At 42.7% G+C, this 23,260-nt stretch overlaps 1 protein-coding gene across 3 annotated transcripts in view; it reads left to right on the top strand.

Annotated features, from left to right (window-relative positions):
- The window catches only part of LOC121283588 (inner centromere protein A-like), a 57,980-nt gene extending 40,305 nt beyond the window's left edge, over positions 1-17,675 (top strand). For all 3 annotated transcript variants that reach the window (XM_041198343.1, XM_041198344.1, XM_041198342.1), the window contains exons 17-18: positions 13,864-14,023; positions 16,021-17,675. In XM_041198343.1, coding sequence (XP_041054277.1) covers positions 13,864-14,023; positions 16,021-16,229 — 369 coding nt within the window. In that variant the 3' untranslated portion in view covers positions 16,230-17,675. The remainder of the gene's footprint in view (positions 1-13,863; positions 14,024-16,020) is intronic.
- The last annotated feature ends 5,585 nt before the right edge of the window (positions 17,676-23,260 follow it).

The raw sequence follows: 23,260 nt of genomic DNA, 5'->3' as shown, positions 1-23,260 counted from the left end.
GACTACACTAATCACATTTTTCAGTGCTTGGCCCATAGCCCTGGAGGCTATGGCAATGCAAATGAATATCTAAATACTTCTTAAATACTACGAGAGTTTCCCCTCAGTGACACTTTCCTGCTCTATCCCCATATCTTTTGATACATGCGAACATGCATATTAGGAGCAGGCAAAGGTCACTCAGCCCCTCAAGCCTGCTTTGCCATTCAATAAAATCATGGCTAATCTGATTGTGACGTCCTGCCTACCCCGATAACTTTTCATCCCTTTGTTTATCAAGAATCTTTCTAGCTCTGTCTTTAAAATATTCGGAGTCTGCTTCCATGCCTTTTGAGGAAGAGAGTTCCAAAGACCCTGTGTGAGAAAAAATTTCTCATCTCTCTTAAATGAGCAACCCCTTATTTTTAAACAGTGTTCAGGGGAGGTCATGGCATAGGGGTATTGTCACTGGATAAATATTCCAAAGACCCAGGGTAATGCTCTGCTCAAATCCCACCACAACAGGAGGTGAATTCAGTTGAATTCAATAAAAATCTCGACTTAAAAGCCTGACCACTAAGCCATTGCCAGTTGTTGTAAACAAGTCGCCTCTTACTCATCTAAACTCCAGTGGATACAAACCTAGCCTGTCCAACATTTCCTCATAAGACAGCCCCCTCCATTCCTGGCATTGGACTAGAAAGTTTTCTCTGAACTGCTAATGCGTTTACATTCTTCCTTAAGGAGACCAATACTATACGAAGTACTCCAGATGTGGTCCCACCAGTGCCCTGTACAACTGAAGCATAGCCTTCCTATATTTTATGTTCAATTCCTCTCACAATAAATGATAACATTCTATTGGCTTTCCTAATTACTTGTTGTATCTGCATACTAACTGTTTGTGATTCATGCACTGGGGCACCCAGATCTATCTGCATCTTGGAGCTCTGCAGCCACTCACCATTTAGATAATATGCTGCTGCTTTTTACTTTTCCTGCCAAAATGGACAATTTCACATTATACTCCATTTGTCAGATCTTTGCCCACTCACTTTACCAATGTGCCTTTGCACTCTTCACATTTTACTTTCCCACCTAATCTTTGTCATCAGCAAATTTGGCAATCATACATTCAGTCCTGTCATCCAAGTCATTTACATAAATTATAAAAAGTTGCGGTCCCAGCACTGATCCCAGTGGCATGCCACTTGTTACATCTTGCCAACCAGAAAAAGATCCATTTAAGCCAAATCTCTGTTTCCTATTAGCTAGCCAATCATCTATCCATGCCAATATGTAACCCCCTAAACCATGAGCTTTTATTTTCTGCAAAACCCTTTGTGGCACCGCCTTCCGGAATTCTAAGCACAGTACATGCACTGATTTTCCCTTTATCCCCAGCACACGTTACTTCAAAAAACTCCTCCAATGAGTTGATTAAGCATAATTTCCCTCTAACAAAACCATGTTGCTTCATCAAGCCATTGTTTCCAGGACTGTCACTGACCTCATCTCCTCTGGGGATCTTCCTCCCACAACTTCCAACCTGATAGTCACCCAACCTTGGACAGCCCGCTTCTATCTCCTACCCAAAATCCACAAACAGAACTGCCCCGGTAGACCGATCGTCTCAGCTTGCTCCTGCCCCACAGAACTCATTTCTCGTTATCTTGACTCCCTTCTCTCTCCCCTTGTCCAGTCCCTTCCCACCTACATCCGTGATTCCTCTGACACCTTACGTCACATCAACAATTTCCAGTTCCATGGCTCCAGCCGCTTCCTCTTCACCATGGACGTCCAATCCCTCTACACCTCCATCCCCCACCAGGATGGTCTGAGGGCCCTTAGCTTCTTCCTCGAACAGAGGCCCGAACAATCCCCATCCACCACTACTCTCCTCCGTCTGGCTGAACTTGTTCTCACACTGAACAATTTCTCCTTCAACTCTCTCTCACTTCCTCCAAATAGAAGGTGTGGCTATGGGTACCCGCATGGGCCCCAGCTATGCCTGTCTCTTTATGGGGTATGTGGAACATTCCTTGTTCCAGTCCTACTCCGGCCCCCTTCCACAACTCTTTCTCCGGTACATCGATGATTACTTTGGTGCTGCTTCGTGCTCTCGTCGGGACCTGGAAAAATTTATTAATTTTGCTTCCAATCTCCACCCCTCCATCATTTTCACGTGGTCCATCTCTGACACTTCCCTTCCCTTCCTTGACCTCTCTGTCTCAATCTCTGGTGATAGACTGTCCACCAATATCCATTACAAACCCACCGACTCCCACAGCTACCTTGACTACAGCTCCTCACACCCCGCTTCCTATAAGGACTCCATCCCATTCTCTCAGTTCCTTCGCCTCCGTCGCATCTGTTCCGATGAGGCTACCTTCAAAAACAGTTCCTCTGACATGTCCTTCTTCTTCCTTAACCGAGGTTTTCCACCCACGGTCGTTGACAGGACCCTCAACTGTGTCTGGCCCATCTCCCGCGCATCCGCCCTCATGCCTTCTCCTCCCTCCCAGAAACATGATAGGGTCCTCACTTATCACCCCACCAGCCTCCGCATTCAAAGGATCATCCTCCGCCATTTCCGCCAACTCCAGCATGATGCCACCACCAAACACATCTTCCCTTCACCCCCCCTATCGGCATTCCGTAGGGATCGCTCCCTCCGGGACACCCTGGTCCACTCCTCCATCACCCCCTACTCCTCAACCCCCTCCTATGGCACCACCCCATGCCCACGCAAAAGATGCAATGCCTGCCCCATCACTTCCACTCTCCTCACCGTCCAAGGGCCCAAACACTCCTTTCAAGTGAAGCAGCATTTCACTTGCATTTCCTCCAACTTAGTCTACTGCATTCGTTGCTCCCAATGTGGTCTCCTCTACATTGGAGAGACCAAACGTAAACTGGGCGACCGCTTTGCAGAACACCTGCAGTCTGTCCGCAAGGATGACCCAAACCTCCCTGTCGCTTGCCATTTTAACACTCCACCCTGCTCTCTTGCCCACATGTCTGTCCTTGGCTTGCTGCATTGTTCCAGTGAAGCCCAACGCAAAGTGGAGGAACAACACCTCATCTTCCGGCCTGAATATTGAATTCAACAACTTTAGGTCTTGAGCTCCCTCCCCCATCCCCACCCCCTTTCTGTTTCCCCCTTCCTTATGTTTTTTTCCAAAAAATTATTTAGATTTTTCTTTTCCCACCTATTTCCATTATTTTTAAATATTTTTAAATCTTTTATGCTCTCCCCACCCCCACTAGAGCTATACCTTGCGTGCCCTACCATCCATTCTTAATTAGCACATTCGTTTAGATAGTATCACCAATTTAACACCTATGTGTGTTCTTTTGTTGTTTGTGACATCTTTTGATGATCTGCTTCTATCACTGCTTGTTTATCCCTACAACCACACCACCCCCCTCCACTCTCTCTCTTTCCCCCACACACTCACACACACACACACACACACACACACACACACACACACACACACACACACCTTAAACCAGCTTATATTTCAACTCTTTCTTGGACTCGAACTCAAGTTCTGTCGAAGGGTCATGAGGACTCAAAACGTCAACTCTTTTCTTCTCCGCAGATGCTGCCAGACCTGCTGAGTTTTTCCAGGTAATTCTGTTTTTGTTTTGAATTTCCGGCATCCGCAGTTTTTTTGTTTTTATTTTTGACTCTGCCTGATTACCTTGAATTTTTCTAAGTGCCCTGCAATAACATTTTTCCTATGAAAGATGTTAAGCTAACTGGCCTGTAGTTTCCTGTTTTTGGTCTCCCTCCCTTTTTGAATAAAGGAATTGCATTCACTGTTTTCCAATCTAATGAAGCCTTCCTGGAATCTAGGGAATTTTGGAAAATTAAAACCAACGCATCAACTATCTCACTAGCCACTTCCTTTTAAGATCCTAGGCTGAAGTCCATCAGAACCCAGGGATTTGTAAACCTGCAGCTCCAGCAATTTGCTAAGTACCACCTCCCTGGTGGTTGTAATTTTCCTGAGTTCATCCTTCCCATTCATTTCCTGATTTTACAGCTATTTCCTGGGATGTTACTTGTATCCTCTATAGTGAAGATTGGTGCAAAATGCCTGTTCAATTCATCTGCCATCTCCTTATTTTCTATTATCAATCCTCCAGGCTCACCTTCTCTAGACCAACACTCACTTCGTTAACTTATTGACATATCAATAGAAACTCTTACTTTCCGTCTTTATATTTCTAGCTAGCTTTCTCTTGTACTCCAATTTTATCCTTCTTATTAACCTTTCTGATCTTTATATTCTGTCCATTCTGTTCACTTTCACCAGCTCTGCTTTCATGCCCTCATAATTGCCCTTATTTAAGTTTTAAATATTAGTTTTAGACCCACTCTTTCCCTCAAACTGAATGTAAACTTCAATCATATTATGATCACTGATAACCTCATGGTGAAGGCACCCCTAGGTATCGACTAATCCTATCTTGTTGCACACTACCAGGTCTAGTATACCTTGCTCTCTGGTTGGCTCCAGAACGTGCTATTCTAAGAAATTATCCCAAAAACATTTCATGAACTCCTCATCTAGGCTACTTTTGCCTGCCTGATTTTTCCAGTCTGTGTAGATTAAAACCCCCATGATTATTGTCTTATCTTTCTGACAAGCTCTATTATTTCTTCCATTATACTGTGTCATACTGTTTAGTTACAGTTAGAGGGCCTGTACACCATTTCCACAAGTGACTGCCTTTATCATTTCTGATTTCTACCCAAACTATTTTTACATCCTAGTTTCCTGAACTTAGGTCATCCTTCTCTATTGTGCTAATACTATCATCAATTAATAGAGCCATCCCTCCACCTTTCCCTAACTTCCTGTCCTTCTTAAATGTCTCATATCCATCAATATTCATGTGTCTAATGGCTATGGCTATCAGATCATACGTATTTATTTCTATTTGCGCTTACTTTATCTGTTTTATTTTGAAAGCTATGTGCATTCAGAGCCTTTTAGCTTTGTCTTTTTATATTTTTGTAAGGTCTAGCCTTATCTGCTGATTTTATTCTTAGATTTGTGCTCTGTCCCTTCCTGTCACAGTCTGTTTATTATTTACCATATTAGTCCCTTTCTCTCTTGCCTTGTTTCTACTCTTTGGTTTACCACATCTTCCTAAATTTGATCCCTTGCCCCCACTATTTAGCTTAAAACCCCCTCTACTTCCCTACTTCTGTGGCTCGCTAGAAGACCAGCCCCAGCATGTTTCAGGTGTAGACAGTCTCAACGGCACGGCCCTCACTTTCCCCAGTGCCCCACAAACTGGAACCCACTTATTCCACACCGGTCTTTGAGCCATGCATTCATTTCTCAAATCTTATTTGCCCTATGCCAATTTGCATGTGGCTCAGGTAATAATCCAGAGATTTGAGATTCTGGTTCTTAGTATGAGCAAGGCACCAGATTGACTATACAGGATATACTTCCTTGTCCTGCCTATGTCATTGGACCATGACAACTGAATCCTTCCCCTCCCACCGTAAGTTCCTCTCCACCCCTGAGCTAATGTCAAACCCTGGCACTGGGCAGGCAACATAGCATCTGGACTCTGGCTCTTTGCTGCAGAGAACAGTGTCAGCCCCCCTTACTATACTGTCCACTACATTCCTTTTTACTCTCCGCCCCGCCTACTTGAATGGCTTTCTGTACCATGGTCAGTCAGCTCATCCACCCTGCAGCTCCACTCTCTTCCAAGCAAGCTGAAAGAACCTCAAACCTGTTGGACAATTGTAGAGGCTGACATTCCTGCACTCCTGCCCTCTGGATCCCGTGCCTCAGCTGCAGTTTCGCTATCCTGTTTTGGCCACTGACCAAATCAGAAGACCCAATCCTATGGGGTGTGACCACCTCCAAGCGTCCAGCTAACTTTCCCCCTCCTTGATGTGCCACGGTGCTTCCAGCTTGGCCTCCAGCTCAGTGACTAAATTGAAGTCCCTCAAGCCGCAGACACTTGCTGCAGATGTGTTTGCCCTGGATCACAGCAGTATTCCACATACTGCAGCCATGATGTATCATCTGCCCTGCCATCCTTATGTTTTTTAATTGTTTTATTCAGTTATTTATTTTTCTTTTATGTATTTTATCAATCTTGCCACAATTCCTGCACTGTTTTAGACCTTAAGAATTGAATAGACCTTAACTACTCACCAGGTACTTACCAAACAGCTAGCTTCTTCCCTGTAGTAGGCAAAACCAATTCCAACAGGATGAAAAAATTAGAAAAGCCAAAGGAGCACCTCCTTCCCCTCCTCACCTAACTTCTTCTGCTCACCAAACTCCTGCACTCCATTCAAAGTCGCACTCCAGTTCTAGGTTGTACTGCTATATCTGAATTTATATGTTCGTTAGTGTTCCTTTAGTGTCCAAAAATATATTGATCTCAGCCTTGAATATACTCTTCAACAAATTCAAGGCTGAAGCATTTACAGGAAGTGTCGAGTGGTGATCACTAATTTCCTGATTTTAAATTCTGTCTAACACTATGATTAACATTGAGAAAGACAAATATATGGTTACATCATGTCAAATTTTGCTCTGAAAAGAGCAGTTGTTATCTCTGAGTTTCTTGGAAGAACTGATGGGCCTCAATGTTTCAGGCAGTGTAATCTGCCCATTGTCTGGAGGAAATGTTGAGACCAACCAGTTCGTCCAGGGAACTTTTTTAAAGTACAAATTTGACATTTTGTAACTGTAATTTGTCTTCCTCAATGTTACTGCTCTTGAGAACCTTCAAACAACTCTTTACTATGATTGCTGTTAGGAGCCTAGAAACTACTCCCATAATTGTTTTCTGCTGTTTTGTTATTTCTTAGCTTCACCCATACTGATCTTATATCTTGATTCTTCCAGGCTAAAATCCTTTGTTGCATCCTTTTGTTGTCAGGGCTACCTCACCACCTTTTCAGTTTTGCCTATCTTTTCTAAAAATCACATACCCTGAAATGTTTAGCTCTCAACTTGGTCAACCTGCAATCATGTCTCAAAAGCTACTTGATGAAACTCATTTATCTTGCACCATTAATTTATCCATCTTGTTATTAATGCTTTGTGTTTAGATAAAACACCTTTAATTTTAGTTTTCGTTTTGCTAATTTTCCCTAATGTGCCCTGTCCCTGTCTTGTCTTGGATATCAACAACAACACAACAACTTGGGGGAGATTTCAACAAAGGTGATGCACCTTTAATAAACCACTAAGCAATAGTACATACTTGATAATACTAGTTGCTTAGCTTCACTGTGAGCCAGAGTCCATCTCGGTGGTCAATTCAATGACGATCCTCCGTGCGTGCCTAATGAGCAATTGACCAAATTGCTCTAACACTGCAGTTGAGATGGTTCTGTGGACTCTTTCTTTTCATACTTTTTCCTTGCTATGGCCCTGTGCTATATTAGGTAAAGTCTGCTTTTAGGCCATTTAGTTGGTATTCAATTACAACAGTATCTATCTTTTCCCTTGTTCTAATGTCCTCCGTGCCTCAAGGCCATGCTTGAAGGGATAGAACCCGCCTGACTCTGCTGTTATCAATGTCCAGAGCTGGGAGAAGGCAGCACATTTACTGCCCCTTACTGAAGCTCAGTCTGCTTTTCTTCCCTGGGATGCGCCCTCCTACAGGTTCAGCAAAATGACTGATATAGCTGATTCCATCAAGCTTTTGCTTGACTAAATTAACCATAATGCTTTGTGTTTTGAGCCTGTGGTGCAATTCAGTACAGTTCTTTACATATCTTCAGTCTAAGTCCTTCTTATCTTGATGTTCCATGTAACCATCATATGAGACAGACTCCACACAGGGTTACACCACAACCAGTCTACATTAAATAATATAAAAAAAGAAACAGTTGCATAATTGAAAAGTGATTAGCTTACAGCATCCATCCTTGTGTATAATTTTATCTGAACATTATTACACTTAGCCTGAAAGATTAACTAAATCTTACAACTATTAGCTGTACCACTACCAGAACATGCAATATTACATTTATGCAAGAACGTGTTACAAAACTAGCCACACCATCCCACCAAGGTGTTTCCAGGATATCGCTCAAGTTTTTGCAAAACCTGATTTTTGATTTGTCGTATTTGATAATATGCTTTCCTGGGTCTTGTAAATCTCCTCTTGTAACATAGTCAAATGTGAAACTCTGGTAGTGGGTGTATGTCATACCCAAACTTCTCCACCTACTATCTCAATGTCCCCTATAAATCCCCTTTAGCAATCTGTCTGTACAGTATATTACAACCTTCTGAGTTGGCAAACAGTGATATTGTTTTCCCAGGCCTGCTCTCCCAACCAGAAACTATATACGTAACACACATGTCAGTCCAGGCTGCCTTATCAGAGACATTCCTATCCTCCCAAATAAGTTTATTGATTGTCCTGCTGTGAGTTTCCAGTTCTACCACCCTTTTTGGGTGGACATATAATCTGGTCCCCTGTTAGTTCAAAGTCTTGGTTGGTATTCCTTCTGGGAGGCCAAATCCAAACTATTCAATAGTGAGGTACCCTGCGTTTAAATATTGTGCCAACAGCATTGGCTAAATCTCTTTTTCCCCCTCTTGATTTTAGTCCTACTTTCCACAGGCTCGATAGTGCTGTCTCCAAGTCACCATTCATGCCTCCAGGCCAATGGCTTGGTCCAACACTTGTTCTAACAATCACTCGTACAAATTCATAGAATCACAGTGCAGAAGAGGCCCTTCGGCCCATCGAGTATGCACCGACATGTGAGAAACACCTGACCTACTTACCTAATCCCATTTACCAGCACTTGGCCCATAGCCTTGAATGTTGTGACATGCCAATTGCTCATCCAGGTACTTTTTAAAGGATGCGAGGCAACCTGCCTCCAGTACCCTCCCAGGCAGTGCATTCCAGACCATCACCACCCTCTGGGTTTTAAAAAAAAGTTTTTCCTCACATCCCCCCCGCACCCCCCCCCACTTATTCCCCCTTGTGACCGACCCTTCAACTAAGGGGAACAGCTGCTCCCTATCCACCCTGTCCATACCCCTCATAACCTCATACACCTCGATCAGGTCGCCCCTCAGTCTTCTCTGCTCCAACGAAAACAACCCAAGCCTATCCAATCTTTCTTAATAACTTAAATGTTTCATCCCAGGCAACATCTTGATGAATCTCCTCTGCAGTCCCTCCAGTGCATTCACATCCTTCCCATAATGTGGCAACCAGAACTGCACACAGTACTCCAGCTGTGGCCTCACCAAGGTTCCATACAGCTCCAACATGACCTCCCTACTTTTGTAATCTGTGCCTCGATTGATAAAGGCAAGTGTCCCATATGCCTTTTTCACCACCCCACTAACCTGCCCCTCCGCCTTCAGAAACCTATGGACACACAGGTCAAGGTCCCTTTGTTCCTCAGAACTTCCTAGTGTCATGCCATTCATTGAATACTTCCTTGTCAAATTACTCCTTCCAAAGTATATCACCTCACATTTTTCAGGGTTAAATCCCATCTGCCACTTACCTGCCCATTTGACCATCTCTTCTATATCTTCTTGTAGCCCAAGACACTCAACCTCACTGTTTACCACCCGGCCAATCTTTGTGTCATCCGCAAACTTACTAATTCTACCTCCCACATAGTCATCTATGTCATTTATATAAGTGACAAATAACAGGACACTGACTTCCAGTCACTAAAGCATCCTTCTGTCATCACCCTCTGTCTCCTACAACTAAGCTAATTTTGAACTCACTTTATCAAAATACCCTGTATCCCATGTGCATTTGCCTTCTTTATAAGTCTGCCATGTGAGACCTTGTCAAAGCTTTTGCTGAAATCCATATAAACATCAACTGCATTATCCTCACCTACACACCTGATCACCTCTTCAAAAAATTCAATCAAATTTATTAGGCATGACCTCCCTCTGACAAAGCCATGTTGACTATCCCTGATCAAACCTTGCCTCTCCAAGTGGAGATAGATTCTTTCCTTCAGAATTTTCTCCAGTAGTTACCACTGACATGAGACTCACTGGCCTATAGTTCCCTGGCTTATTTCTACAACCCTTCTTAAATAGCGGAAGCACATTAGCTGTTTTCCAGAACTCTGGCACCTCCCCTGTGGACAGAGAGGAATTAAAAATTTGGGTCAGAGCCCCGGCGATCTCCTCCCTTGCCTCCCTCAGCAGTCTGGGACACAAATCATCTGGACCTGGAAATTTGTCCACTTTTAAGCCTGCCAACACCTTGCCACTCTCTATATCAATTTGCTCAAGAACCTCGCAGTCTCTCTCCCTGAGTTTGATACCTTCATCCTCATTCTTTTGGGTGAAGACGGATGTGAAGTATTCGTTCAACACTCTACTGATGTCCTCTGGCTCCACCCATAGATTGCCCCCTTGGTCCCTAATGGGCCCTACTCTTTCCCTGGTTATCCTCTTCCCATTGATATACATAGAATATCTTGGGATTTTCCCTAATTTTACCAGCCAGAGCTTTCTCATTTCCCCTCTTTGCTCTCCCAATTGCTTTCTTAAGCTCCACCCTGCACTTTCTGTACTCCACTAATGCCTCTGCTGATTTGCTCTCCTTGTACCTGCTAAAGGCCTTGTTTCCTTCTCGTCGTATCCTGAATATCTGGTCACCTATGGTTCTCTGGGCTTGTTACTCCTTCCTATCACCCTAGAGGGAGCACGTTGAGCCTATATCCTCCCCATTTCCTTTGAACGCCCCCTTCCCTGCCCCCGCCGCTGCTCCTCTGTAGATTTCCCTACAAGTAGCTGTTCCCAGTCTACCTTGGCCAGATCCTGCCTTATTTTACTAAAATCCACTCTTCCCCCAATCCAAAACATTTTTTTGCAACTTGTCTATTTCTTTGTCCATGTTGTGGTCACTATCACTATAAAATGCTCCCCCACCACCACCTCAGCCACCTGTCCGGCTTCATTCCCCAGAATTAGGTCCAGCACTGCATCGTCCCTAGTTGGACCATCTACATATTGACTAAAAAGCTCTCCTGTATACATTTCAAGAAATCCACTCCATCCAAGCCTTTAACACTGTCTATCCCAATTAATGTTGGGAAAATTGAAATCACCGAATATAATAACCCATTGTTATTGATTTTACACACCTCCGCAAATTGTGCACATATTTGCTCCTCAATTCCCCACTGACTATCTGGGGGACTATAATAAATACCTTACAATGTGGCTGCCCCTTTTTTTTTATTCCTAAGCTCTACCCACAAAGCTTCATTCGATGCCCCCTCCAAGATATCATCTTTCCTTACTGCAGTAACTGACTCATTAATAATGCAATGTCTCCTATATAAAAACAAAAAACTGCGGATGCTGGAAATCCAAAATAAAAAATACCTGGAAAAACTCAGGTCTGGCAGCATTGGCGGAGAAGAGTACAGTTGACGTTTCGAGTCCTCATGACATTTCAACAGAAGTGAGTAAAAATAGGAGAGGGGTGAAATATAAGCTGGTTTAAGGGGGGTGGGGGGAGGTGGTTGTTGGCACAAGCAAGCAGTGATAGGAGATAACCAAAAGATGTCACAGACAAAAGAACAAAGGTGTTGAAGATGGTGATATTATCTAAAAGAATGTGCTAATGAAGAGGACAAGCAAGGTACAGCTCTAGTGGGGGTGCGTGAAATAAGACTAAAAGGGCATAAAAGGTATAGATTTAAAAATAATGGAAATAGGTGAAAAAATAGCCCTCCTCCATCCCCACCCCCTTCCGTTTCTCCCCTCTCCTGGTTTTTTCCAATAATTTATATAGATTTTTCTTATCCCAACTACTTCCATTATTTTTAAACCTATACCTTTTATGCCCTTTTAGTCTTATTTCACCCCACCCGCACTAGAGCTATCTGTACCTTGCGTGTCCTGCTATCCATTCTTAATTAGCACATTCTTTTAGATAATATCACCACCTTCAACACTTTTGTTCTTTTGTCTGTGACATCTTTTGGTTATCTCCTCCTCCTATCACTGCTTGTCCAACAACTCCCCCCCCCCCACCCCCACCAACCAGCTTATATTTCACCCCTCTCCTGTTTTTACTTAGTTCTGTTGAAGGGTCATGAGGACTTGAAACGTCAACTGTACTCTTCTCCGCCAATGCTGCCAGACCTGCTGAGTTTTTCCAGGTATTTTTTATTTTTTGTTTGCAATGCCGCCGCCTCTTTTACCCCCTCCCCTGTCTCGCCTGAAGATTCTATATCCCAGAATGTTGAGCTGGAAATCCTGCCCCTCCCTCAACCACGTCTGTGATGGCTACTATATCACAATTCCACGTGTCAATCCTCACCCTTAACTCATCCGTTTTACCTCCTGGCATTAAAGTAGAGGCCATCCAGCCTTGCCTTACTCCCTTGAAACTTAATGCAGCTGTATTCCCTCTGACTTGATTGTTTTACTGTATTGTGTCCCTATTTTGCTAACATTCTGTGTCCCCCTCTGCCTGCTGAATTAGTTTAAACTCCTCCCAACAGCACTAGCAAACCCGCCAGCAAGGATGTTAGTCCCACTCTGGTCCAGATGTGGACCGTCCCACTTGTACAGGTCCCACCTTCCCCAGAAACGGTTCCTGTGATTCAGGAATCTAAAACCTTCCCTCCTGCACCAACTCTTAAGCCACGTATTCATCTGTGCTATTCTCCTATTTCTGAGTTTGCTAGTGTGTGGCACTGGGAGTAATCCAGAGATTACAACCCGGGAGGTCTTGCTTTTTAGTCTACTGCCTAACTCCCTGAATTCTTGATGCAAGAATTTTCTTTCTACCTAATGTTATTGGTACCAACATGTATCATAACCTCTGACTTATCACCCTCCCCCTTCAGGATGCCCTGCAGCCGTTCAGTGACATCCCGGACCCTGGCACCAGGGAGACAACACACCATCCTGCAGTCATGTTGATGGCCACAGTAGCGTTCCCCTGACTAAAGGATCCCCTATTACTATTGCTCTTCCTCCCCTCCTGTACAGACAGGCTGCTTGTGGTCCCAGAAGCTTTGTCTGCACTCCCTGGAGGAACCAGTGCCCTAATCAGCCTCTAAAATGGAATACCGAGTGGGACCCCAGGGAACTCCTGAACTACCTGCCTGTTTCTTTTGGCTGCCTGGTGGTCACCCATTCCCTTTCTTCCTCAAGTCCCTTCACCTGCGGTGTGACCACCTCTCTAAACATGCTATCCACGATGCTCTCAGACTCTCGGATGCTCCACAGTGTCCCCAGCAGCTGTTCCAGCTCTGAAACCTGAGCTCCCAGGAGCTGCATTTGGACACACTTCCTGCACATTCTTTCCTAATTCCCTATTGTCATTAAACTGTTCTGTCAGGAAGGGACAGGATCTGCTTAATTTTACCCAAATCGTGCTCTGCTCTGCAGCTTTAACTTTTCAGACTCCTAAATTTACTCCCCCCTGAACCATCCCTCCCACTTACTAATTTAAAGTTCTATGACTCATCAGAACATTGGTTCCAGGTCAGTTTAAGTAGAATTCATCCCAATGGAGCAGCTCCTTTGTCTGCTGAAGTCTTGAAAGGGACTTGAACTCTCAACCTTCTGGTATTTCTGTCAGTTTTATCATCAACTTGTACTACTTTTGGACAGGAAGGTGCAGACCCTGGATATACCCTGTTGCTGAGACAGTTGAACTCTGGCATGCCTTTTGGTGCTGGTTCAAAATGCCATTGATTCCACTTAAGATAAGAACTGGAAGAGGGGACAACATTCATGACTGAGCAGAAGAGTTTGCTTGCTCCAAAGAATCTTAGTTAGATTCTTGCTAGGAATTTGTTGATCATGTAGCAGTTTATGGGGTTTAACAGATTAGCTTTATTTCCAGAATTCTCCCGCTTCGGAGTCTTACGCCATGACTCCCAATGGCTATTCCAAAGTCAAGTTGCCTAAAGTAAATCTGGACAACTACGGAATGGACTTGAATAGTGATGATTCTACAGATGACGAGGGAGCACCACGTAAACCAATCCCTCCTTGGGCTGATGGTAAGTGATTGACTTTGAATCAAATTAGAAAGAAAATCTTTTCTGTATTTCTGCAATGAAATGGAAAATTTACAAACCTGAATGAGGCTGCAATTGACTGGTCACTGCAATTTCAAGCCATCAGTGTGATCACTGATGCTTGTGTACTTGAAGTTCTGAGACAATGGCAGGCGACAGTTCTTTGTCACAGTCACCCTGCTGCACCCATCTGCATACCACATGGAATTGACATAAACTTGCAATGCTGATCTGGTGATGAGGCCAAATTTGTAGGCAGGGATTTCTTCAAATGAATAAACTTCAGGACCAGTATTAAAAAATTGCAGAACCTTATGCATTAGTGGTTATGGGCATTACTGGATTTAAATTTCACAATCCTTTACATTATTTCAGTCTATCTTGCCCAGATTGTACTGATTTCTTGGTAAGGACCATGAGGAAACTCCAGGCCATGATGTTCAATTACCCACCTCCGAAATTGATGGTTATTAAGGAAGAAGATTCACTTTTCTGAGGCCATTAATTATTGTAAGGAAATCTTGTGATTGCTGTGCAGTTTTAAACCTTTAACAGCTTATTTAATGGCTCAATCAGGTTATGCAGTCATCCACACACATGCACAAGGTTTCAAGTTTGATTCCTGCCATCTGCTCAGTTAGCTAATTTCAGTTGAGGGTGTGTTATTCTAAATACATGCGTGGATTCATATTAGCTTACTAAACAAGGAGAGGCACAATTGCTCTTTGCTTCCTTCCGCAACCCTTCATTACTCCTTCCCCCTCCCATGTTTTAAGTGCATCCTTGAATAAACCTGTAGTTGTTCTATGTGCCCCTTTTGGCATTCTAATAAGTTCATTGAGGCACCCATGATTGCTTCCTTGCAAACAGCAGTCTCAACTGCTCTATCTTGCTGTATTTGTGCCTAACATAGTCTCTGGGGATTAAGCTCACCAGGCATCTTTCAAATCACACTTGCCCCTTTCAATTCCAATGGATTACATTTACTGTATTTTCATCAAGAAAGTGATCATTTCAAGTAAAGCTTCATTGTGAGTAATATTGACTTGTTTGCTTGACTGAAATTTGAGCAAGGGAGCTATCACCACCAAGCCTTTATTAAAACCTTCCACTTAGACCAACTGCTCTTTCGAAACATCACTAAGTCATACCTCCATCTTTTTTTTCTCTCTCTCTCTCTCCCTTTTTCTGAGCACCTCCAACACCTTCCAGCTTGATCGTAATCACTCCCCACTTTCATCTGCACTTAAATGGACTTGTATCCCTTTCTAAAGTAACTTACTGCAATTTCAAAGCTGACTAGCCTTTGGCTATCCTTGCACCATGACACTTCTGCAGTGGTCCATTTGCTTAACCACTCCTGCTCCTCCTTTGTCCAAAAAATCCTTTATTCTTTCCAATCCTTGTCATTCCCCCATCTTTCTTCCATTATGTCTAAGCAATAGAGATTTGAATATCATTAGGCTTTACTGTCTTCTAAAACTTGCCAACTGCTCCAAACAAGACCCTGGCTTCATTTCATCTCCTCCAGCATGTACAAGGAACTAAGTATTTTTATCATGTTGGCATAAACTTTATCATACTCTAACAGCTAAATGTAAAACATTTTTCCAAACTACCTTACATTGCCCCTTTCTGGCCCCTGTCAATGGTAAGACCAGACTGATTTTTTTTTTGCTTTGAGAATGAGTGACAAATACCGGAGTTTTGAAACAAAAGTGGAAAATGCAGAAACATTCATCAGGCCGGGTGCCATCTATACATGATGGATTGGTCCATACCAGAAACATTTCTTTCAGTGGGGCCAAATATGACCCATTGCTTCTCCTTCTCCACCCTATCAGCAATGCAATTGAAATCAAATCTGAAATTAGTTTGCATTTTCAATCTGAGGTGTTGTGGTGACAAACTTTCCAACTTCTATGTATCATGTTGTTTGAATGTCATAATTGTAATGGAATTTGATTTTCTATCACCAGGTAAACAATTGCAGCAAGCACTCATAAAGCAGTATTACCATCCACTTGATGTGGACAAATTCTTTGGTGTCATTCAGCCTCCTGACCTTAAGACCATCTTTGGCAAAATCAAGCCACGTTACCTGAAACGCACCAGTTCTGCAGTGTGGCATTCACCGCCAGTATCAAACGGCATTAGGAATGTACCATATGGTTTTATGAAATACTGAACTGTCCCTGTGTATTTTAGAGTAACATTCCAAGTACTGTAAAATGTGAATCTGTCTTCTGCTCTATCCCTTATTCGCCTGACCACTTTGATATCATGGCTTTGCTGTCTCATTTCTTTTTTTGTCTGTATGTATATACGTAGCCGATAAAGACTTTAAATGGAAGATTGGTCACCTGCTTCTCAGGAACCTTTTAAGTGTGGATTTGCTTTGAGGTCTTTACCTCATAGTTTTGGGATGTTTTATTTGGGTCATTTTAATTAGACTTAAGTTTTGAATGTCTTTCACTTTGGGTTTAGATTCAAATCGAGCATTGCCTGATGGGATAAAAGTTGCCTGCCTGACTGTTGCAAGGGATCTATGTGTAATGAGTTTGAAAAGTCTCTCTTTGTTCCTAGTTGGCACAGGAAAAGGAAGAAATGGTCAAAAACTCCAAAAGGTGACAACCTAATTGGCAAGCCTGCAGGATAGCTGGTGTGGAAAGTAGGGTGGAAGGTCTATGGGAGGGTCTTTTTAGTTAAAGGGTACTTTCCATGGAATTGGGACCTAGCCATGGAGTAGGATACTGAGTTTAACTGTGTACCTGATTGTACACCTGACCCAAGAGACCTTAATGCCTGAAATGGGCAAAGTTCTGGTCCCTAACTTGAATACATATAATTTGAGTGAGACTCCAGCATTTTCACTGGAACAAATACTTTTTTAACTTATTATTGATTTCTTGGGCTAGTGTAAGAACTCCCTATTGTGTTCATAAACAGCAGGAGCATGAAGTTCATAATAAATAATTGATTTATTTTGGAAGCCTCTAATGGCACATTTTAACAAATAGACTGAGAAACAGCCTTAAGTACAGAAAATATGTTCTGATCCTAGCCTCTGCTCAGTTAGTTGGCCTCAGAGCAATGCTTTGTCAAAGCTTCACTGCCTCTTGACCAGGGACCTGAAATTCAGTCTGAAATTTCGAGTTGTTTCCCCATCTGGATTGTGTACATGGGGAAGTCTGAGGACAGTATCAGGCATGTTTGACTTTTTTTTTTATCCCTGCCAACAAACTGCCTGCCAATACTCGCTGCTTAGACTTTTGTGCAGGATCATCACTTGGACAGGGTACCTGAAAGTTCCCATGGAATTGTACCCCAGCAGGAGTTGTCTTGAAGAGAATATTGGCAACAAAAAGCCCTTTTGCGAGTCGCTAAGTTTTAATGCAGTACTTAATTTTTAGAAACCTCTCGGCAAAATTTTGGTTCACTTCTGATGACTTCTGGGATGAAAATCTAAACTTAGAATCTCCTGTGTAGTGAGTCTATCTCAATCTGTTGAGTATAGTTAAATGATTTAATCTGTCTGGCAAGTGATTTTGTTTTTATTAAAAAATCTTGTAAACGAGGGCTATGTTACATGAAAATATGTACTTTTTAGAAAAATTACTAAATGTTCGTTTTGAAGTGGTGCCTTCAACTTTGTTTTCTTCAAGTTCAGCAAGAACATGCACTCACATCATTTCAGTTAAAATGCAATAATGAGCTAAGATTGTGAATTGGAATAGTTTCTTAAATGTGTCCTCTGGCTTTGCTGAGAATGTGACATTGAAACATAAAGAGGGGTTAGAGAGTATGTTCATTCGGGTGTAGGTCCTGGAGTCAAATTCAGCCTAAAACAAAGGAATGCCTGAAAGGGGCAACATTCCTATGCTGCTGATGGTTTGAAAGTGTGGAAAATATTCCACTTCCCAGTCTAATTTTTTTCCACTCGTCTAATTTCAGCCTTGCCCCTTGAGCATGTTCCATTCTAGGAAAATGTTACTGCCTTCGCCTCTGAATTATCAGACTGCTTATTGAACACCTAGTTTGGGATAAGCAGAAATTTACCCTAATTTAAATATTAGGATACCTGAAGCCGTTGTCTTTGGTCCCTGCCACTGATTCCATCCCTCTCCCTGGCAAATGTCTTGAGGCTGAACCACAGTGTTGCCACCATGGAATTGCATTTGATCCTGCAATGTGTTTTCAACCATGTATCCGTGCTGTCACGAAGACCACCTATTTCCATCTCTGTAACATCGACCAACTCTGCCCTGTCTGCTATTCTGCTGAAATCCTTATCCATGCCATTGTTACCTCTAGACTTGACTGGTCTGATGTACTTTCTACATAAACATTAGGTCTTCCAAAACTCTACTGTCCATGCCCTTGTTAACACAATGCTGTTCGTTCATTGCCCCTGTGCTCACTGGTGACTAAACAAAGCCTTGATTTTAAAATTCTCGCTTGCTTTCAAATCCCTCCAGGGCCTTGCCCCTCCCTATCTCTAATCTCTTCCAGTGCTACACTGCTCCCAAATATCTGTACTCGTTTAGTTGATCCTCCCCCCCCGCCCCCCCAATTGGCAGCCAGGCTCAAACCCTGGAATACTCTCCCTATATCTTTCTGCCTCTCCATTTACCTCTTGACTCTCAAAGCCTACTTATTTCACCAAACTTTTGATCATCTGCCCCAATATCTCATGTGGCACCATGGCATTTGGTTTTATAGTGGTCTGTGGAGCACCTTGGAATGCTTTATCATGTGTAAGATGCACTAGTGGTAGCAGTACCATTCTGCCAACAGGTGCACCTTCTGTTGTTAGTTCTTAAATACTCAACAATACATTAAATTGTTTGGGATTCTCTATCGGTGATATCCAGCAATTTCCATGAAACTTTTATCAGCTCCCTTCTTGTGCTACAGCTTGCCAGTTGCAAGTGAGGTGCTGTTGGAAGGTTCCATGAAAGCAAGAAGCATCACTGTCCTTTCTTACGCATAACACCGTGGGAGATTTCTGACCTTTTTTCACGTAACAATAAAACAAGAAATTGAATGTTGTATTCCGACCATATGGAATGCGCTTCACAAAGTCTGGCTACTTACTGCAAAGAGACACACTTCTGCACTGGGTATGGTAATTCTATTAAGTACATGAGTTGAGTGCTCTTCCGCCGAGCATAATACGAAGCACAAACTTGAGATTCAAGACAGCATATTTTTAAGTTAGTTGATCTCTTGCAGCAACAATTGGAGTGCTACAATTGGCTTCTGTGCCCTATGGTAGGCAGGACATAACTACAGCTGATTTCTGTCTTGTCATATGTTATGACAAAGTCTTGCCAATGCAGTTTTTTAACTGTGGTCAAGGTGACTACTGAGTCACATCAACAAAACTGCCAGACGGCGTGTCACTTCATCTCCAATTTCACTCATGCAGTATAAACTGCCCAGTGACACATTTTGCTAATGCTTTATTAATGTTCGTTGTTGCAGCATGAGGGAATGGCAGAAGAAACACAAATAATCGGGTTTGGTGGAAAGCATTCTGCCTTATAAATTTTTATCTGTTACAATTTGCGGAAAATATTCATGCATTATTGTAGTTGGCTTACATGGGCTGCTCTCAACCTGTTTTTTGATAGAAGAAATTGAGATCATTCAAACCCAACAGCCTCATCTGGAAGAACTACTTTCCAGTGCTGTAGTTAATGATGGCATTTGCATGGATAGGGTCCCTCGTCCATGTTTTATTTTCAGTAACTGACTATGGTAGCTGAAACTGCTTTGTCTTAAAATTCCATTACTGGTGTCAGTGCTTCTTTAATACATTCGAGGTGTAAACTGAGAGAGTAGATGTTGATAGGTGCCAGCCATATCCTCTACAAGCAAATTGTTTAAGTCTAATGCTGTGCATCTTCAACAGCCTGTTTAATGCATTAAATCAGTAGCAAGAAAGTAGAGTTGCTTTGTTCTCTTCCCCCCCCCACCACCGCCACCGCCAACCCAGCAATCCCTGTGTCATGATTTCTGTGACCTATTACATTGGCAAAGATCAAGAATCAAATATAATTATTTCAGGCATGCCATGCATTATTTTCCAACCACAAATGGGATTAAAGGAATGTTTCATAGCACCATATTCTGAAATTTTAGATATGTTTGTGTACTGTTTAGAAGTTAACTCTTTCCTTAAGAGTGATTTGCTATATCGCCTGACTCTGGAGATTAGCTCATTTTCATAAACAAATACTGCAATTGCATATAGATATAACCTGAACTTCAATTTGTTTTGTGAAGGGTTTTTTTGTCTACTTCTGTCTTAGTGAAACCTTCAGCCTAAAATTGACAGCTGTGTTCCTGTAATTTCGTGAAAATTTCATTCTGCATCTGGAAAACTAATATTTTTCTCTTCAGACAAGTACTTCCTGTTATCAGGCTGTAGCATCTGTGTATAATGTTCCCCCATCACGCTTGTGTTATATGCCAGTGAACTTATGGAGATGATGGGTGTTTTTACTTAAAAAAAAAACAGCAGAGCATATGCACAATTTACCTCAACCCAAGATGGAGTCCAGGGGGGTCAGGTGGCTTTTTGTGATTTTTCTGCTCAGACAAGGACTAACTTATGTCTATGGGAAGTCATTAAAATGTACATTTCTGTGGGTGGAGGACCCTCCTTTGAAAAGACATTCAAAACATGAGACCACTTGTGGAATTTACAGCTTTTTATTCTCTGGGTAGTTATAGAAACTAAAATACAGTGGGCCCCCAGACTCCGTGTTTGCAAACTCAAAACCTAACAAAGAGAGGTAAGGAACCAGTTTATCAAAAGCAACTGTGACCTGCCACCTTGTTCCTCCATTTTATAGCAATAACTTTTAAAATCATATATCTGTGTAGATAATAGTAGTGTTGATCATATGGTCACATGATCAAAACCAACTTGAGATAGTACATGCTATTATTCCAAGGACCAGTGGGGTAGATAAACAACACAAAAGGGAACCACCACCCAGCAAGAAATGTGGAATCCTGTCTAACAACCAATCAACTCAGGCAGAGAGAGAGGGGCTAATTTCTTGCAAGAGTATATCTCTTTTCTACAGAACTCTGCAACAACTTAGAGTGAAAATCTAGAGGCTTTCAACCTCCAGTTATCTTCAGAGAACAATGGTGTTGTGGTGACAAACTTTCCAATTTCTAAATTAAAACACATGATTAGTTTGTCATTCTTTTAATGACCTAGAACTCATCTTTCTGTGTGTCATAGAGCTCTACAGCAAAGAAAAAGGCCCTTTGGCCCAGCAAGTCTGTGCCAATCAAGCAAGTACCTAACTTGTAATCCTGTTTTCCAGCACTAGACCCATAGCCTTGTATGCCATGGCAACGCAAGTGCACATCCAAATACTTTTTAAATGTTATGAGGGTTTCTACCTCTAGCAGCCTTTCAGGAAAAGAGTTCCAAATTCCCACCACCCTCTCTGAAAAATTCTTTCTCTCATCCCCTTTAAACCTCCTGCCCCTTACCTTACATCTATGCCCCCTGATTATTGACCCCTCCACCCAGGGGAAAAGTTCCTTCCTGTTAACCCTACCTATGCCCCTCATAATTTTATACACTTCAATCATGTCTCCCTTCAATCTTCTCTGCTCCAGGGAAAATAACCCCAGTCTATCCAATCTCTCATAACTAAAACTCTCCAGCCCAGGGGAACATTCTGATAAATCTACTCTGCACTTTCTGGTGCAATCACATCCTTCCCATAATGCGGATTCCAGAACTGCATGCAATACAATAGCTGTGGCCTGACCAGCGTTTTATACAGTTCCAGCATAACCTTATAATCTATGCCTCGGCTAATAAAGACAAGTATCCCATATGCCTTAACCACCTTATCTACCTGTCCCACTACCTTAAGGGACTGATGGACATGGACATCAAGGTCCCTCTGATCCTCAATACTTCCCAGGGGCCTGCCATTCATCGTGTATTCCGTGCCTTGTTTGTCCTGCCTAAGTGCATCACTTCTCACTTATTCAGATTAAATTCCATTTGCCACTGATCAGCCCATCTATATCCTCCTGTAATCGAAGGCTATCCTCCTCACTATTTACCACCCCACCAATTTTTGGTATCATCTGCAAACTTACTGATCAACCCTCCTACAATAAAGTCTAAATCGTTTATATATACCACAAACAGCAAGGGACCCAACCAATCCCTGTGGAACCCCACTGGACACAGGCCATCCAGTCTCAAAAACACCGCTCGACCATCACCCTCTGCTTCCTGCCACTCAGCCAATTCTGGATCCAAATTGCCTTGCATCCCATGGGCTATTACCTTCGTTATCAGTCTTCCATGTGGGAGCTTATCGAAAGCCTTGAAGTCCAAGCAGACCATGTCAAATGCATTGCCCTCATCTACACACCTAGTCACCTTTTTGAAAAATTCAATCAAATTGGTCAGACATGATCTCCCCTTAAAACCATGCTGACCATCCTCGATTAATCCCTGCCTCTCCAAGTGTAGATTAACTTTGTCCCTCAGAATTGCTTCCAATTGTTTCCCCACATTGAGGTTAAGACTGACTGGCGTGTAGTTCCCTGGTTTATCCCTTCCTCCCTTCTTGAATAATGGTACCACATTGGCTGTTCTCCTGCCTCTGGCACCTCACCTGTGGTCAGAGAGGTATTGAAAATTATTGCCAGCACCCCTGCTATCTCCATCCTTGCCTCACTCAACAGCCTGGGATACATTTCAGCTGGGCTTGGAGATTTATCTACTTTTAAGCCTGCCAGACCACTTAGCATAGAAAGGGAGGAGGTTCTAAGTTCTTTAATTATATCACAGTCCTTCTGCCTGATTTCCATGCCCACGTCGTCCCTCTCACTTGTGAACACCAACACAAAAGTATTCATTTAGAACCCTACCTACACCTAGCTCCACACACAAATTACCACTATGGGCCCTACTCTTTCCCTAGTTATCCTCTTACTCTTAATGTACTTGTAAAATAACTTTGGATTTTTCTTTATTTTACCTGCCAATGTTTTCTCATCCCCCTTTTTGCTCTCCTAATTTCCTTTTTAAGTTTCCCCCATGCACATTCTATACTCCTCTTGGGCTTCTGCTGTTTTGAGCCCTCGGTATCTGCCATAAGCCTCCTTTTTTCTCTTTATCCAATCCTGTATATCCCTCAACATCCAGGGTTCCCTGGATTT

This window comes from Carcharodon carcharias, chromosome 10 (genome assembly GCF_017639515.1).
Source record: "Carcharodon carcharias isolate sCarCar2 chromosome 10, sCarCar2.pri, whole genome shotgun sequence".
NCBI lineage: Eukaryota > Metazoa > Chordata > Chondrichthyes > Lamniformes > Lamnidae > Carcharodon > Carcharodon carcharias.
Note: the sequence above shows the minus strand (reverse complement) of the source record. Positions and strands in the feature narration are given on the sequence as shown.